The sequence below is a fragment of the Erinaceus europaeus genome, chromosome 3, assembly GCF_950295315.1.
Source record: "Erinaceus europaeus chromosome 3, mEriEur2.1, whole genome shotgun sequence".
Taxonomy (NCBI): Eukaryota; Metazoa; Chordata; class Mammalia; order Eulipotyphla; family Erinaceidae; genus Erinaceus; species Erinaceus europaeus.
In genome coordinates, this window is record NC_080164.1 from 22548776 (window position 1) to 22566178 (window position 17403).

The window sequence follows — 17403 nt, forward strand, 5'->3', positions numbered from 1 at the left end:
GGCTCGCGAGTCAGGTACCACCGATTGGGGACCTACAGCCCCGGGGTTTCCAAACGGCCCCGGGCACCTTCCAAACGCGCCTCGGGGCCCCCAGCAGAGTTTTTTCCTTTTTTGGGGGGTGCCTAGTGTTTGCACCCCCTCCACTCCAGCAGATACGGAGCATCCCAGCGCGCCCACCGGCACCCCGCGCGCGCTCCCGGGCGCATCCCCGCTCCCTGAGGGGGCCGGGCCATGACGTCACGCCTGCGGGGATTGGCCGCCGCGCCCGCCCCCGCGCCCCCGCCCCGCCCGGTTTAAAGACTTCGCGGCCGCCGTCCCGCGCCCCGGCTCCCCGAGCGCACCCCGGGCCTCAGCAGGCGCCGCCCGCGCGCCCCCGGGGTACCCCCGCGCTCCCCCTGCTCCGGACCCTCGGGGTCCCCGCGCTCCCCGCGATGGCGGGCGCCTGGCTCCGCTGGGGGCTGCTGCTGTGCGCGGGGCTGCTGGCGGGCGCGGCGCGGGGCCGGCTGCGCAGGGTCACCTACGTGCTGCGCCCCGCGCCCCCGCGGCCTTTCGGGGTGGCGCTCAGCGCCAGGTACGGCCGCAGCTCGCCCGGCACCCCCAGCCGCGCCGCCCCCGGCCCCCCCGCCGCTCCGCCCGGGCCCCCCCGCATCCCCCCGCGCGTCCCCGCGCCCGTCGGCCACCCCGCGCCCGCCCCGCGCCCCCGGGGGCCCCCGCCAGACTCGCGGAGCGCCCCGCAGACGCCGCCGCAGGGGTAAGCCGCGCCCCCCGCCCGCGCCCTCGCCAGGGGTCCCCACCCCCACGCCCCCTCCTTCGGGAGGTGCTCGCGCCCCCGCCCCCGCCACGAGGACTCCGCCCCCCGTCACAGGGCTTCTACACCCCCGCCACGGGGTCCCCCTGTCTCCCTGCCACGAGGTTCCCACGCCCCCCCCACCACGGGGTCCCCACGCTCCCCAGCCCCAAGTACCCCCCAGCTATGAACCCCACCCCCCGCCTGGGCTCTCCACGCCGAGTCCCCCTAACCCGGCGCCTCCAGTCCCCCGCCACAAGGTTCCCCCCCCCCCCCGCGCCCCTAGAGCCCCGCCTGCCCGCGCACGAGCCGCGTTGTTGCACAAAAGGGTCCCCGCCCCGCGGCCCCTTCCCCGGGCTGGCGGGCTGGCGGGCGAGCTGCTGCGCCCCCGTGGAGTTGCCCGCGCCGGCTCAGCTCTGCTCTGGCTGGAGACCACCAGTGCCCGGAGTTGTGCTGCCTGCACCCGGCTGGGAAGGGGCCGGTGGTGGGGTTCGTCTCCCCCGTTAGTCTCAGGTCTGGACCAGAGGCTCTGGTCTTGCCTATTTGGGTTTGTTTCCTTTGGGGGTGCACCCAGACTGTTCAGTGACATCATCTCTGTGTGAACACTTCTCTCTGTGGGTGCATGTAGGGTAGGGAGCCGTCAGGCTGGAGTCAGGGCAAGCGCTTCATTTAGATTAGCCCTCATTCTCCTCTTCTGCTTTGCTGGAAGCCAGGCAGGTGAGTTTAGTTCCTCTCAGTCTGTGCCTCTAAGCTGTGCTTCCTGGTTCCTCCTCCCTGCGCCTTTCCTGCCTCCCCCCCCCCCCCCCCATCTTTGGCCTGGGCACCCTCCCTTCTGCATCCCTCAGCCCTCCAAGGCCAGAGAAGGTGGCAGCAGGGCACTGGACTTTCGGGGTCCCCCTCGCAGCACCTGATGGCCACACTCTGTTTCAGGGTGAACATGTGTGGAGGTCAGTGCTGCCCCGGCTGGAGCAGGGCCGTGGGCTCCCAGAGGTGCACGAAACGTAAGTGTCCATGGGGCTGGAGGGGTGTCGGGTAATAAAGCTGTTCGGGACAAGTGAGCGCTGGCACAGCCTCTCACCCAGTTACTTGGTCACTGCCCAGGAAGGGCTGGGCGGCCGGGAGGGGTCACAGTGGAGGGGAGCAGTGCCAACAGCAGTGGCTCTGCAGAACCCAGCTGGGCATCTGTGATTCCCCTGGACTAAGAGTCAGCAGACCTTGTCACACCTGTGCATGCAGCTGGGACAGGAGGTGCCATAACTAATGCAGTTAATCGGCTGGTGATGTCAGCAGTGAGAGCATCCTTCCAAAAGATGGGGAACCATGGCCAGGTGTCTTTACATTTTTCGATAACAGTGGACCATAACCCTTCCTCCCCGTGGCCATTTCTTGGGGTGAGGGGCTGATTTCTTCAGTGCTGAAGAGTTGGCCATCCCCAACCCTCTTACTGGGCTCCCCTCCCAGTTCCACACAAGCTTGAAAAGAGTATCTTAGAAAACAGGCATCACTAGAGGAGCAGGTTGAGAACTTAAAAGAGCTTATCCAAGGCATGGTGACAGTAAGGATTAAGGCTGCCATTGACTAGCTGGTTCGGTCTGGTGCTAATTGGCAGTAAAGACAACTGGCTTCCTGAGTCAGGAGTTACTGTGCGCTCCCTGTGTGGTGCCCCAGCCGTATCCATGTGGATGGCAGTCAGCGGCCCAGCAGCAGCAATTGTGAGCTGACTGAAGTTGGCTTTAGCGTTTCGTCCTGTCTGTGGTTTGGGTTTGAAAATCCTGGTGGGTGAATGCACAGAGTTCTAGCAATTATGCTTAAGAGCTGCTGCCTTCTCTTCCTCAGGACAAGGAGAAGGGTGCTGGCACTGTGCCCATGATTTGGTGACAGGCCCCAGCCAGATGGCTCACGGCTGCCTCAGAGCAGAAGTGCAGGGCCCGGAAGCCTGCTAGGTTACAGTGGGGCATTTCACTGCTTCTTGGATTACACTGGCCTTTCCCAGAATTCACCTTCCCTGGGGTCAGATGGCACAACCCTTCACGCCTCCTTCCAGTAACTCCCACTCGAACCCTTCCATGGGTTGTTTGTCCAGTAACCCCAGAGACAGCCCTCCAGGGACATCTCAGTGCAGTGGGTGCTGCTGAGGAAAGATGGTAAAAACACAGGATAGTGGCCAGGGAGGTGGAGCAGCAGGTAGAGCACAGGGTTTGTGAATGTGAGGGCCTGAGTTCAATTTCTGGTACTGAGAGTGCTGGAGTGATGCTCTGGTTCTCTTTTGTTAATAAGTACATAAACCTTTAAAGACTAAAAACACAGATCAGGCTTTTATAGACAGAGGGCAGGCATTCCTTCTGTCTGTTAGTATGAACTAAGACCTGAAGAGGAAAATCCAGTGTGGTTCCAAGCCACATGCAGAACAAAATGCTAAGCCTGGCTGGCTCTGCAGAGTCCCCTCGATGAGGCCCAGGCTGTATGTGGGGACACCTGAGGCCACTCACACTTCTTCTCAGTAGAAGAAGTGGAGGCCTCAAGGCCTTGGCAGGTGATGTGGTAGAATGCCCTTCTGAAAAGACCCATCCCCTTTCTCAGGTTGCCTGAGGATGTGGGAGCCAGAGATGTGTCTAGAGGCAGAGCATCCAGACTTGGGACATTGTCTCGGGCTTCCTGATGGGCAGGCATGGCTGCTGGTTTGCCAGAAAGATGAGTGGTGGGGTGGGCATGGCTTCTGGTCACAAGTTGGGGTTCTAGGAGCTGCTGCATTGCAGAGTCTCCACAGACCCACAACAAATGCCTCTGGCTCTGGTTCAGTTTGTCCTTCCCAAGTCCCAGAAGGTGGCTTCAGGACAGCGGCTATCCAAGTCAGCCAGCACTGCTTTCTGCTCAAGGCCTTCAGCGTCCCAGCATCATATCCTCTGCACTAGCCACCCTGAGCCCTTAGTGCTGCCCCAGCGTGAGAAACTACAGCCACAGTTTCTTTCAGGAATAATTGTGGAGATTTTTTTTTTTTTTTCCCCTGGGTGCTTGGGTCTTATCCACACATGATGTCACTGCTCCTGGACTTTTTTATTTCTGAAAGAAAGAGAGAGGCAGAGAATGGGAGAAATACTACAGCACTAGAGCTGCCCCTGGTGCTATGATGCTTCCATGGGATGTTGGGGCTTGAACTCGAGCCCTGCACATGGTAGGGTATGCACCCTACTGGGCAAGTTATCTGCTGGCTTCACTAATTGTTGGCTGACATTCACTCCAAAGTACCTTCCAGATGGCCCTATTGGCATGGGGCCCTGTTTTGCATTTCTGGCAGAGGCAGAGAGATACAAGCGCCTTTGGGCTGCAGATGGGATAATGGGGGGGCCCACTGGCCCCCCTGTGTAGTGAGCCCTGTCTTTGACCCAACAGTGCGATGTAGGAAGACCTCTGACCTTGGTCAGAAGACCCGAGTTCTCACCTTCGAAATCCTTCCCTGTGTGGCCCTGGGGACTTCCCTTGCCCTCTCTGATGAGTCATTGAGGCAGCTAGGAGTGCCGCTGTTGACACCTTGCTTGCTTACAGGGCTGTGGCAGGCTTCCAGGTGAAGCTGCGTGGCCTTGGTGAGACATTAGAGAGTATTCTTGGGTTGAGTGAAGTCAGTTCTGTCTCTGACCTCTCCCTTGTATTTCTACTCCCCTGTGAATGTTTCCCTAGCTTTCTTTCCTGCTTGGGCTCTGTAGCTGCGTCTTTCCACTGCTCTTAGCAGATTCTTATTTATTTTTAGATAGAGAGTGAGAGAAAGGGAGAGAGAAAAAGGGGAGGAGAGATGCCACAGCCCTGCTCCACCACTTATGAAGCTTCCTCTGTGTAGGTGCTCCCACGTGATGGCCACGGGCTCTGACCTGGGCCCTCGGTCATGGAAAGTGTGTGCTCTACTAGGTGAGCGATCTCCTGTGTTCCTGTCATCTTATTTACAAAAATTGTGCCAGGAATGGAACTGGGGCTTCACACTTGCAAATCCAGAGCTCTCCCCAGCCACCACCTCATTCTCTTTAAAAAGATAATGTAGCTAGGGAACCCTTTTCAATTATAGCTGGAAAGTAGTTTCTGGTTGGGAGGGTGATGCGAGGAGTTGGTCAGAGCTACAAAGTGTCAGGTTATGTAGGACAGGAACCTCCCGGAGAGCTGGTGCACAGCAGTGTGATTATGCCTATTTATACTGTGTTGTATACCTTTAGAAGAAAAAAGGGGACTTTTATGAGACATATGGAGACCAGAGCACTGCTCAGCTCTGGTGTGTGGTGGTGCCGTGGATTGAACCTGGCGTCTTGGGGTCCTCAGGCCTGGAAACCCTGTGCTCTCACACTGAGATGTCTCTCCAACCCTTGTGTTCTCTACTTAGAATATGCTTAGGAGGCAGGTTTTTTTTTTTTTTGTTAGTGATTAAATAATAATTAACAAGGTTATAAGATAACGGGTACAGTTCGATATAGTTCCCACCACCAGAGTTTCATGTCCTATCCCCTCTTTTGGAAGGTTCCCTGTTCTTTATCTCTCTGGGTGTATGGACCAAAATTCTTTATGGGATGCAGAAAGTACAAGGTCTGGCTTCTGTAATTGAGAAGGCAGGTTCTTAATGTGTTCTTGACACACACACACTCACGCACACAACACACACACACCACACATCCTACACCCCTACAGGAGGCAAAGGACATGTTAATTAGCCTTTTTTTTAATTTCCCACAACACACATGCATACCAGCCACCTGAAACATACATGGTTTCTGTTTCTTGGTCACACCTTAGTAAAAGATGAATAAAAAGGGAGAAATGAAGAGTCAGTCATGTGCCACCCTGCTTTGGCTTTGATCACCAAGACAAAAGCAGCAGCCTGGGTTACTCTGTTCTCACATGTGATTCATCTGGAAAGAGCTTTAAGAGAGACAAAAGATGAGATTCTTTGGCATCTCTTTGTGTAAAAAGTGTGCTGTCAGGGAGGGAAGTTCTCCCTGGAGGTCTCCTTAAATTGAGGAGGAAAAATTCCCTACTCCAGCTTTTCAGGAAGTGTTAAAAGATTAACTGTTTCAGGATGTAGTGGTGGCCTGGAGATGGCAGGTGTGTCTCCTGTCATGTCTGTGTTCTATAGAGATTGAACATTCACCCTGGGCTATGAGGTATTGGACTGAAGACCACAAAAGGACAATGTGTGGGCACAGTCTCCTTCTCCTCCACATCCCAACGCTGCAGAGCACATAGGATAGTGGGTGTGTGGAGACTGGGTTCCTGCAGGCCGTCTGCAGACTTGCCACCAGACTTGGAGACTTCACAGGGAAGTCTTGCCGGCTGGGTCTGACACCAGTCTCTCACTGCCACACAGACTGCCCGTGTTTTGGGTTTGAGCTTGCTCCCCTCGGCGTAGCCAGAATGGATCCCTTGCCATCCACCAAGACCTTGTTTAAGTACAGGTGAAGACTGAGGATTTGGTGAACCTTCTGGCTCAGACTAGAGGTGGGGTGGGATAGTTGGGGGGTGGGGAGGGGCAGAGAGCAGATCTGGGGGCTTGGTGCCCACAGTGTGCTGATGTGTTCCTGTTTCAGTAAGGAGCACGGAGTCACCGCTGCCAGAGAGACTTGTTTTGGGCAGAATGGGTGGCACCACCTTTGTCCTCTTTCAGAATAGTTTCTACTTATGGGAAGACTCCGTGGCTGAGACATTTTATCTTTCAAGGAGGGATACGTCAAATCCCTCATTTGTGACTGTTTTTCGACCTCTTTGAATTTTTGCAGCTCTTCCCTTACCCCCACAGAGCCCACCCCTTACTGCTTCCAATCTTCCTGTTCCCTTTCAGGCTAGGTGTGGAGGGGGGTAGAGGGGGAGCATGTTCAGCTTCAAAGAGGGCCCTGGGGGCTGGGAGCTAGCTCACCTGGGCGAGCATTCTCCTCGCCACGCACAAGGAAGGACCTGTACTTGAGCCCAGGCACCACATGGAAACACCACAGTACCAGAGAGGAGGCCCATTGATGGTGGAAGACTGCTGTGGTGTCTCTCTAGCTGTTTCTCTTCTCCTCTCTCCAGTCTGAGCCTGAACTCTGACATCTTGCACACACGAGGCCCTGAGTTTGTTCCCCGGCACTGCATGAGAGAGAAATAGGGAGACTGGGCTTTGGGGATAGAGCACAGAAAGAGTGTGGAGGGGAGTGGAGGTGGGGTGGGCAGGGGCCTGACTGCAGCAGGGCATAGGGCAGGCCTTCTGGCATCTTCTCTGCAGCTGCCTCTGAACTCGCTAGCCCAGGGGCTATGGACAGGCGGGGAGCAGTGTGGTGGAATAGGCTATCCTTCCTCACAGGATGCCCTGCACCTCCAGGGACCTGCTCTCTCCTTTGTAACAACCAGAAGGTCCATATTCCTGTTGCTTTTCCATGAGTGTCCAGCCCATGCTGCTTGAGGGAAAGGGACAATAAACTAGTCCCAGAGACTTTCCTGAAGTTTGTGGAATGAAGACAGGGTCCTTCCTATGCACCTCAGGGGCTCTGAGAGGCTTCAGCTGGTGACATGGTACCAGGAGGGGTTCTGGGGTGCCTCTAGATTGTCCCCCGTCCTCAGCTCAGTAGCTGGCCCTAGAATGTTCTCCCAGTCTTCATCGGCCAGCTCTGACTGCTGTATCTGCTTTGCCTGAATCTCTGGGGTTCACTAGGGCGGCTGCTGGTGGTTGTGGGGGTGGGGGTGCTCCTGACTCTGCAGGCTGGCAGGAGTGCCTGGGGTGGGGGTGGAGTGGGCACTAGAAAAGTCACTTGGCACAGACAGCCCCCCGGGGGCTGGCAGAGGAGGCGCAGGTCAAGTTCAACCCGGGTCAGGTCAGATATGTGTGTTCTCCGCCCTGCTGAGAACAAACATTCAGGAAGCATAAATGCTGGGGGGCCCTCTTCTTCCCCGGGGCTCCCGCCTGGCCGGCTCAGTGGAAGTTGTTTGCTGCCCCCTGAACCCCTGGGGAGGCTTGGTGTGTTGACGGGGCCTTTGGCTTTGGCAGCCTCAGGCAGAACGCCCCGCCCTGTCATTTGTTGTCCTGGATGCTCCAAACATTCGCAGGCGGGCCTGGCAGAGCTTGCCAGCAGTGGGCAGGGTGGCCTCCCTTCGCCCCTCCTGTCTTCACCCTGACTGGGAGCTGGGGCTGCTGGGGGAGCTGCTGCAGGCTGACAGGGGCCAGGGCTGTGGACTCAGTAGAAGCCATGGCTGGCTGAGATTAGCCTGGGGCCGGCCAAATAGCTCACTTGGATAGTGTGCTGCTCTGCTATGTGTGCAATATAGGTTCGAGTCTGGCTCCCACTGCACTGAAGGAAGCTTTGGTGCTGTAGTCTCCCCCCCCCCCTCCGTATTAAAAAAAAAACCACACAAATATTTAGCCTAGTGCAGACCTGGAGAAGGCTCACTCTGTGGAGTTCACACAAGCCCTGGGCTGCCATGTAGTACAATGATGTCTCTCCTTCTCCCCCTAACTCCACCCCTCCATCATATCCCTCCCTTTCACCCTCTCTCCAAAAAACAAAAGCTCACCTGGTAAAGCACTGACTTGGCCTTGCAAGAGGCCCTGGGCTTTAGCCCTGACACCACATGAGAGCACTGTGGATAGTGGAGTGTTGCTGTAGTATCTCTCCTCTGTCTCTAGATAAGAACTTGGGCTGAGAATGTTGCTTACAGATCTGCCATGTGGGAGTTAGTTCACTCCTGGGCATCAACCGGAAGAGGGTCAGGCCTGTGGCTCTGGGTTGGCTGCCCTGGATCCCTGGAGAGGGGTGTTAAACCGCTATTGGGTCTGGCCCTCTGGGTTTTCTGGGAAGCTCCCCAGCTTCAGCTGGTGAGGGACCCACTCTGAGAAACTGCTCCAGAAGGAACTCTTTCTAAGCTGCCCCTGTACATGGGACTTAAAGCCGCCCCCCCCCCCCGCCCCCATTTCATTGAGCAGCATTTCAGGGCAGGAGCCCTTGAGACATTGGTGCAGCTTAGTTTTGAGTGCCACACACAGCCGAAGATTGCTGTATAGAAGTTTATTTAACCTAGTCAAAAAGATTTTTTGTTTGTTTGTCTGGTCCACAACCCAATCCGCCACATAGAAGGAAGCTTTGGTGTTGTGTTGTGGTCTCTTTTACTGCCTCTGTCTCTTTCTCTGTGTCCCTAAAACAAACAAACAACAAAAAAAACCCAAGCCAAAACAGTTATTTATTTTTAAAGTGTTTTTTAAAATTTTGTTTTATTTATTGAATAGAGATAGAGAAATCAAGAAGGGGGGAGATGGAGAGGGAGAGAGACACCTGCGTCCTTGCGTCACTGCTCGTGAAGCTTCCCCTCTGCAGGTGGGGACCAGGGGCTTGAATCTGGGTCCTTGTGCTCTGTAATGTGAGCACTTAACCAGGTGCGCCACTGCCTGGCCCCCAAAGTTATTTTTTTAATTTAATTTTTCTGATTATATTTGATAGGACAGAGAGAGATTGAGGGGCGGGCGAGGAGAGGGAGAAAGCACTGCAGTAGTTTCACCTCTCATGAAGTTTCCCCTCTGTAGGTGGAGGCTGTGGGCTTGAACCTGGGTCCTTGCCCATGGTAACATGTGGTCTACCTACCAGTTGTGCTGCTGCTGGCCCCTAAGACTTATTTTTTTTAAATGAGAGACAGAGATCAGAACCCTGCTCAACTCTGGCATATGGTGGTGCCAGGTATTGATCCTGGGGCTCCTGGGGCCTTAGACATGTAAGTTCTGTGCTCTTGTACTGAGTTCTCTCCCCAGTCTGCTTGCTGTTTCTGTTCAGATCAGCGTTGGATAATTACGTACATGATTGTTTACAGGAGTCAGAAATAGGCAAACTGGTCAGCCACACTTAGGTGACTTAAATGAAGTCATTGTTGAAGAGGTTTACATGTTTTGGGTGTTTTTCTTCCTCATTTAGAAATGCTTGTGAAATATTTTAATATATTTTTTAATATTTTATTTGTTAGATAGAGACAGAGAAATCGAGAGGGAAGTGGGAGATAGAGAGGGAAAGAGAAAGAGAGACACCTGCAGCCCTGCTTCACTGCTCATGAAGCTTCCACCCTGCAGGTGGGGAATGGGGGCTTGAACCTGTATCCTTATGTGTGGTAATGTGTGTGCTCAACTGAGGGCACTGCTGCCTGGCTCTCATTGTGAAATACTTTGAATATGCATCAAGGGCTAAGAGAATGAGCCCAGCAGCTGGCTGTCAGGGACATCCCTCCACCCCCCATGCGGTGACTAAGTCCAGGACTGCTGGATGAGGGCTTTATCTTGTCCTCCCTGCCTGTTTCCCTGGCCAGGCTTCCTGTCTTGTTAATGGGGGGAATACCATCCATCATTTGCTGGCGTGACAAAAATTTGGGCTCTTAAGGAACAAGCCAGAGGGGCTGTGCTCATCTGTCTCTGCCCATGTGCACCCGATTATGTCCGGGCTTATTATCAAGGCCTGACCATGGCATTCCGACCCCGTAGGCCTCCCCCTGAGAAGATACCACACACTGCCATTGAGACCTCAGAGGAAAATGCTGTCTGTCACTCTCTCCTTACAGCCCGCCTTTCTGCTTTCCCTTCCTGCCCTCACGGGGTTTTGCTTGCCATGAACGGGAGGCAGTGTAGCTCAGTGGTTGGCAGCTTAGTCACCCGCACCCCCACCCCCACCTCCACCCCAGGGACACCTTTACTGGAGTCACAAGGCTTGAACCTTGCACACTGTAATGTGTGCACACAACCAGGTGTGCCACCAGCTGGCCCCTCCCTCCAGCCCTGTTTTTATGAACTGAAAGTAAGGAATTCTCATCCTTTCATCAGACTTCATTTTAACACCTCATTAAGTGGACAGTTGCCAGTTAGCATCTTCGAGAGATGTCGTCCTGCCAGAGCTATTTAATGAAATCTCAGTGGGGGTATGACACCCCACTTCATCTGGGTGACTCCTTTAGCAGCCATGGCTCAAGGGGATCAGTTAAGTCCTAGGAGACTTTTCATGGCAAAGGATGTGGGGGAGGACCCTTAGGGCGGAACTCAGGGGGTTCACAGGCACGTGAATCCCTTCTTCTCTCCACACTACATATTGTGTCCTGGTCACATTTTGTATGTCTGCTTGCATCTCAGTTTGCATATGGAGTGAATGAATTATTGAATGAATGAAGCTGCATCTCAGCTTGCACATGGAGTGAATGAATTACTGAAAGAATGAAGTTTGCATCTCAGCTTGCACATGGAGTGAATGAATTATTGAGTGAATGAAGCTGCATCTCAGCTTGCACATGGAGTGAATGAATTACTGAATGAATGGAGTTTGCATCTCAGCTTGCATATGGCATGAACAAGTGAGTGAGCTGTGCTTTCACTGGTACCTGTGTGCTAGGTGCTAGTGAATGGAGTGTAATGTGCTCTGAGAGAGTAACACAGACAGAATAAAATAGAGCCAGGTGCCAGGCTAGAGAATGATGGGGTGGCAGCGTCTGGGGGCTAGGGTGGGAGTGCTGGAGGGGTGTGGCCAGGGAAGTATCCCCCTTCTCTCTAGAAGTGGAACCTTCTTCTCTGGGATGATTTGATAGGTTATTTTTGGGGTCTGGGAATGTTCTTTTTTTTTTTTTTTCCATATAAACTAATGTGATAACATTCTCAGACCTCAAAAATAACCTGTAGGCTCATACCAAAGAGGAAAGTTCCACTTTTGGAGAGCAGGGGGAAACCCGTATATATGGCAGTGTGACATCTGAGACCCAAGTAATGGGAAGGGCCTGGAGGAAGTGTCCCCATCTGGGGACCCAGAAATTAGGCTTCTCACTCGAGGACTCAGCTACAGTCACAACAGTGGACACGATCCGGGGCTTGTCCTGGACTTGCAAGACCCTAAGTGAGGTACTCAAGAGGACTACGGGCACATGTGGATTTTATTATCAAAGGCTTAAACAACACAGGAGTTGCTAACTGTCAGCACATTTTTTCCCTTTTTAAAAATATTTATTTATTCCCTTTTGTTGCCCTTGTTGTTTTAACATTGTGGTTATTGCTATTGTTACTGATGTCGTTGTTGTTGGATAGGACAGAGAGAAAAATGGAGAGAGGAGGGGAAGACAGAGAGGGGGAGAGAAAGACAGATATCTGCAGGCCTGCTTCACTGCTCATGAAGCGACCCCCCTGCAGGTGGGGAGCCGGGGGCTCGAACCAGTATCCTTACGCTGGTCCTTGCACTTTGCGCCACGTGCGCTTGACCCGCTGTGCTACTGCCCGACTCCCCACAATTTTTTTTCTTAAGTTATGGGAAAAGGTGATTTTTTATTTCAGAATGTATCCCCCACTTTGACTGCTCTTTTTCGGATTAAGCTGGTGATAAAAGCTGCATCAAAGACCCAAGACCACATATGAATTCTTGTCATAGCCTGACCCCCTGTCTCTTTTGCTCAGATTGTCAGACTAGCCTCTGCTGATTCACCCCATCTCCACCCGCACCCCCACCCCAGGGACACCTTTACTGGAGTCACAAGGTCAGAGTTCAAGGACTAACTGATTACTGCCGTATTAAAGATGATGAGAGTGAATTTTCCTTGTTTTATTATTTTTTCATCTTCTTAGAGACAGAACTTGAGGGAAGGGAATGAGAGAGGGAGATACCTGCAGTGAAGCTTGCCCTGTGCAGGCAGGCATGGGGGGTGGGGCTTGAGCCGGGTCCTCACACATGGTAACTAACATCTTCTTCCAGGTGGGGCCACCATGTTGCCCCGACAGGGAATTCTCACTATGCTCCTAAACATTAATAATAAAAAGACATTTCAATTATTTATTTAATTATTTGATTAGACACTGTTATGATGTAAAATCCTGTATTTCAAAACTCAGATTAGCAGCTGGGAGATAGACTGCACAGGACCCTGGGTTCGAGCCCTGGCACTGCATGGATGGTGGGGCTATGCTGTTCTCTCTCTTTTTCTCTCTCTCTCTGAGGTCACTCAATAGTATCTTGTGTGTGTGTGACCCTGCTTCATCCCATAAAAATAAAATAAAAGAAAAGCTCAAGATAAGGCTCCTGGTCTGGTGACAATAGAAAGGTGGCAAGGAACTGGTGTGTGTGTGTGTGTGTGTGTGTGTGTGTGTGTGTACGCAGCATGATGATTCTGCAAAAAGACTTCCATGCCTGAGGCTCTAAGGTACCGGGTTAAACTCCTAGTACCACCATCAGCCAGAGTTGAGCAGTGTTCTGGGTGTTTCTATCTCCCTCTCTCTTTCATTAAAATAAATACCAAAAATAAGAAAAGAAAGGTCATAAATGGTGAGGACCCTTAAAGTGAGGTTTGGACATTATGAACGGGTGTGCAGGCTAAGGCAGGAAGCCCTTCTCCCAGAGAGCTTTACTTTCTTTCCTTCCTGCGCTGGTGAAAAGGTTACGCTAAGTTAGTCTAACATGTCTGTTTTTGTCTTTTGGAGGGTTGGGGTGGGGTGGCAGGGGTAGGGCTCTGGAGAAGTGAGGTTCTGAGGCATGTTGGTGAGGTCGCCTGCCCAGGGAGGTCAGGATGGGAACTTAATATCAGCTGCAACCTGCTGGCTGAAAGGTAGTAAGATATTAAGCGGGACAAAATGTTTAAAATGACTCTTTGAGAAGATTGATTTGTGTGTGTGTGTGTGTGTGTGTGTGTGTGTGTGTGTGTGTGTGTGTGTTAGCATAAATCGGGAGGGAGAGAGAGAGAGGAGTCAGAGCAGCAGCCAGGGATTGAGTTCCAGTAGCTTCTGACATGCAAGTCCTGCGCTCTATCAGCTGAGCTGTTCCCCAAGCCTGGGCCATGAGTGACAAGAGGCTTCTCTGCCCCCACTGTCACCAAGCCGCCACTGTGCCGCCAAGCCCTAGGGCTCTAGTTCCTTCTTCTCTGTCTAGCTCCCCCTCTGGGCCTTTTCATGGGAGACGCTAAAACCCACTGCAGGCTCTTCCAGACTGTGCTCATCAGGGTGCTGAGCCGGGTGCCCTGCCTCCCTGGCTCTGTGGGACCAGTGACGGATGCAGGCTGTGGAGGAGCCCAGACCAGCCAGACTAGGACCCCTGGGGGTGGGCCTCATTTTCACAGGCTCCCAGCAGGCTGATCTACCCTGAAGCTTGAGGCCCCTGAGTTTATTGATTTCTTATTTTAAAAAGGTTTTATTAACACACACAACACACACATACACACACACACACACACACACACACACACACACACACACACACACACACACACACACCCTGAGCTTCACTCTAGCACATGGGATACCGTGATTAAACTTAGGACCTGATGCTTGTGGTCTAGTGCTTTATCCACTGTGCCACTTTCTGTACCTAATGTATTAAAATTTTTTTTATATTTATTTTCTTTTTGTTGCCCATGTTGTTTTTCATTGTTGTTGTCATTGATGTTGTCGTTGGATAGGACAGAGAGAAATAGAGAGAGGAGGGGAAGATGGGGGTGGGGAAAGACAGACACCTGCAGACCTGTTTCATTACCTGTGAAGCAACTCCCCTGCAGGTAGGGAGCCGGGGACTTGAACTGGGAGCCTTATGCCGGTGCTTGCGTTTTGCGCCCTAATGTATTTTTTATGTGCTTAGGAGTGAACCCAGATACTACTGGACCCCATCCCTATTATTTGTATTTTTAATTTTTTTTTGAAAGAGAGACAAAGGAGGGAGAAACCCCTTGGCACTGTTTCAACACCCATGCATCCCTGAATCTATGGAGCCTGGTGCTCTCTGTGGTGCTGGGGCTCAGGTCCAGAGCCTCACACACAGCAGGTGTGTGCTCTACAAGCATGTGCTTGCTCGCTGGCTTGCTCTCTCTGTCTTCCCCTTCCCCCTCTCCCTTCCTCACCCCGCCCCCCAGACACTGCAGCTTTGGCTCTAGGCCACAGCATTAAAGTAAGTGCCTCAGTGTGTTTTGGGTTTCCCAGTGCATATGGAACTTGGGGTTCCACTGTCCTGCACCCTGTAAATGTGTAACAACATGGTGCCTAAGAAAACAGCATGCGTTAATGAAGTGTGAGCTGGTCAGGCAGATTGGAAAACACAAGCTCTTGGAGTAGCTGATGCAGGTGAGGAAGGATGATGCCAAGGATGCTGTAAACCTGACAGAATGCTGACAGAAGTCACAGGGGTGACTGGGACAGTGTTTCTGGAGGCAGGGCTATGACTCAGCTGTGTTTTCAGTTAAGGGTGAAGCCTCCCAGGCTGTACCTTCTGGTGTGAATATGGAGAGGTGGGGGTGAGGGAAGATAGGACAGTACCACTGGGCCAGTCCTCCGGGACCTGTTGACTCAGGCCTGGAAGACTGGGAGGAGGGCCTTAGATATCTGGGAGTTTCCCGAGGAGGAATTCAGTGTTGACAAAAAAAATTTTTTTTCCCTCCCATTCGATAGAGACAGAAATGGAGAGAGAGGGGGAGATAGGGAGAGAGAAAGAGAAACACGTGAAGCACAGCTTCTCACCCTGAAGGTGGGTTCTGGGGCCTTGAACCCCGGCCCTTGAGCATGGCAGCATGTGTGTCAACCAGACACACACTTCTGGGAGATGGGGGTTGAGTAAAGGACTTGTCCTTAGGAGCCCCGGAGCCTTTGTGGAAAAGAGCTGAAGCCAGAGTTGGCTGGCTCCCTTGTGAAATAAGAGGCCCTCCCCCGTTGGTTTTTTTTTTCCCCCCTGCAAAGTAAGTCCGTGTGAAAATACTTTACCTGCCAGTCAAAGGAAAACTAGGTCTTTTCAGAATCTTGTCCTCTCTGCAAACAGAGAACAATTGGGAGGAAGGGGACATTTCAGACCAGTCACTGTGGCTATAGTCCTACCTGGTTGAAAGTATTTTATGGTGTTTTGCACCAAAGTAAAAGACTCTGGGATGGGGGGAGGGTTCGGGTTCCTGGAACATGATGTCAGAGGCGGACCTAGCTGGGGTTGAATTGCTATGTGGAAAACTGGGAAACGTTATACATGTACAAACTGTTGTGTTTTGCTGTCAACTGTAAGCCATTTATCCTGCAATAAATTTATCCTGCAATAAATAAATTAAAAAAGTACCTATTTTATCTCTTTTCACCATGTGTTAGCATCAATAAAAGTTACTTCGATATCCCCAGTATTAGCAATCCATTTATTTATTTATTTATTTTACTGGATAATTCTGGTTTATGGTGGCACAGGGGATTGAACCTTTGGAGCCTCAGGCATGAGAGTCTCTTTGTATAACCACTATGCTATCTACCCCCACCCTCAGCAATTTTAATCTAGTATCCATATGCTTAGCTTTCTCACACATAGGCCACAGTTCTAGAACATGGGACTCAGACACGGGAAAGATCTGGATTTGAAAAATTCCTTAAAAGCAGGGATGCCACAGCACTGTTCCAGCAGCCGCAGTGCCCCTGTGTTTTGCTGTGGCTCAATTCTGGGGCCTCACACAGGGTAGGACAAGTGTTCTACCAAGTAATCCTCCTGATCCCCAAGTGAACACTTAGAAAAACAACTACTAACGGGTTGGGCGAGAACTCACAGATAGAGCGTGTGTTTGGGCCTCAGGACAGCACAGAAGCATCGCGGCACTGCACAGAGCTCCACAGGTGTTGGATCTGTGCAGTGGTGTCTGCTCTCTGTCTGTCTCACTTGTCTCTCCTTTGCTGAATTAAAAACAGTGCATGGAAAAAGAAACATCAAAAAAGGCCCTTCAGTGATGGAATCTTGTATGCCTGTCTCTCCAGCATTGCAAAAACAAAACAGAACAAAACAAAACAAACAAAATCCAACTGCTATTCTTCCTAGTTTGCTTTCACATTGATCTTCACCTTCCTATTTGTTTTTCTCTCTCACTTTTTTTATGAGGTGCCTCTGTTGTTGAAGGCATTGCACCCTGCACCAAGGAGACACATAAGAGGCTGTTCTGTGGTGCTCCTAGTCCAGTGGGAAGGCCAGGGATACTTATTTATTTATCTTTATTGGAGTTAATATTTTATAGTAGATACAGTTCTTAGTGCATGTGTAAAATTTGTCAGTTTTCTGTAGACCAATCTCACCCCCAGCCTAGGTCCTTCTCCTCCAGGATCTGAAAGCCACCCCCCCCCCCATCCCCAGTCCTTTACTTTGGTGCTATACACTAAACCTAGTCCAAGTTTTGCTTTGTGTTTCCTCTTTCCTGTTCTCATTTCTCAACTTCTGTCCGTGAGTGAGATCATCCTGTATCCATTCTTCTCTTTCTGGCTTGTCTCACTTAACACAATTCCTTCAAGCTCCATCCAAGAGGAGGTGAAGAAGGTGAATTCACCATTCTTAACAGCTGAGTAGTATTGCATTGTGTATGTAGACCATAATTTTCTCAGCTACTCATCTGTTGTTGGACACTTAGGTTTCTTCCAGGTTTTAGCTATTACTAGTTGTGCTGCTGTGAACCTAGGTGTACACAGATCTTTTTGGATGACTGTACTTGATTCCTTAGGATTGATCTCCAGGAGAGGAATTGCCAGGCCACAGGAAGGTCAGGATTTCTTTCACACAGGGTAGTGTGGCTCAGTTGACCCCCAGCTGGCCATACTATTGCAGGTGAAGTGGGGTCAAGGGTCTGGATCTCTCCTCTGCTTGTCCCCATTGCAACTTCACTGGTGAGGTAATAGACCAGTGTCCTCAATGGAG

General features: G+C 51.9%; 1 protein-coding gene across 7 annotated transcripts in view; it reads left to right on the forward strand.

The window, feature by feature from the left end:
* The first annotated feature begins 293 nt into the window (after nucleotides 1-293).
* LTBP1 (latent transforming growth factor beta binding protein 1) overlaps nucleotides 294-17403 on the forward strand; it is a 304975-nt gene continuing 287865 nt past the window's right edge. For 4 of the 7 annotated variants that reach the window (XM_060186845.1, XM_060186846.1, XM_060186848.1 and 1 more), the window contains exons 1-2: nucleotides 294-751; nucleotides 1718-1788. In XM_060186845.1, the coding sequence (XP_060042828.1) occupies nucleotides 432-751; nucleotides 1718-1788 (391 nt within the window). In that variant the 5' untranslated portion in view covers nucleotides 294-431. The remainder of the gene's footprint in view (nucleotides 752-1717; nucleotides 1789-17403) is intronic. The other 3 variants (XM_060186847.1, XM_060186849.1, XM_060186852.1) reach the window with 1 other exon arrangement.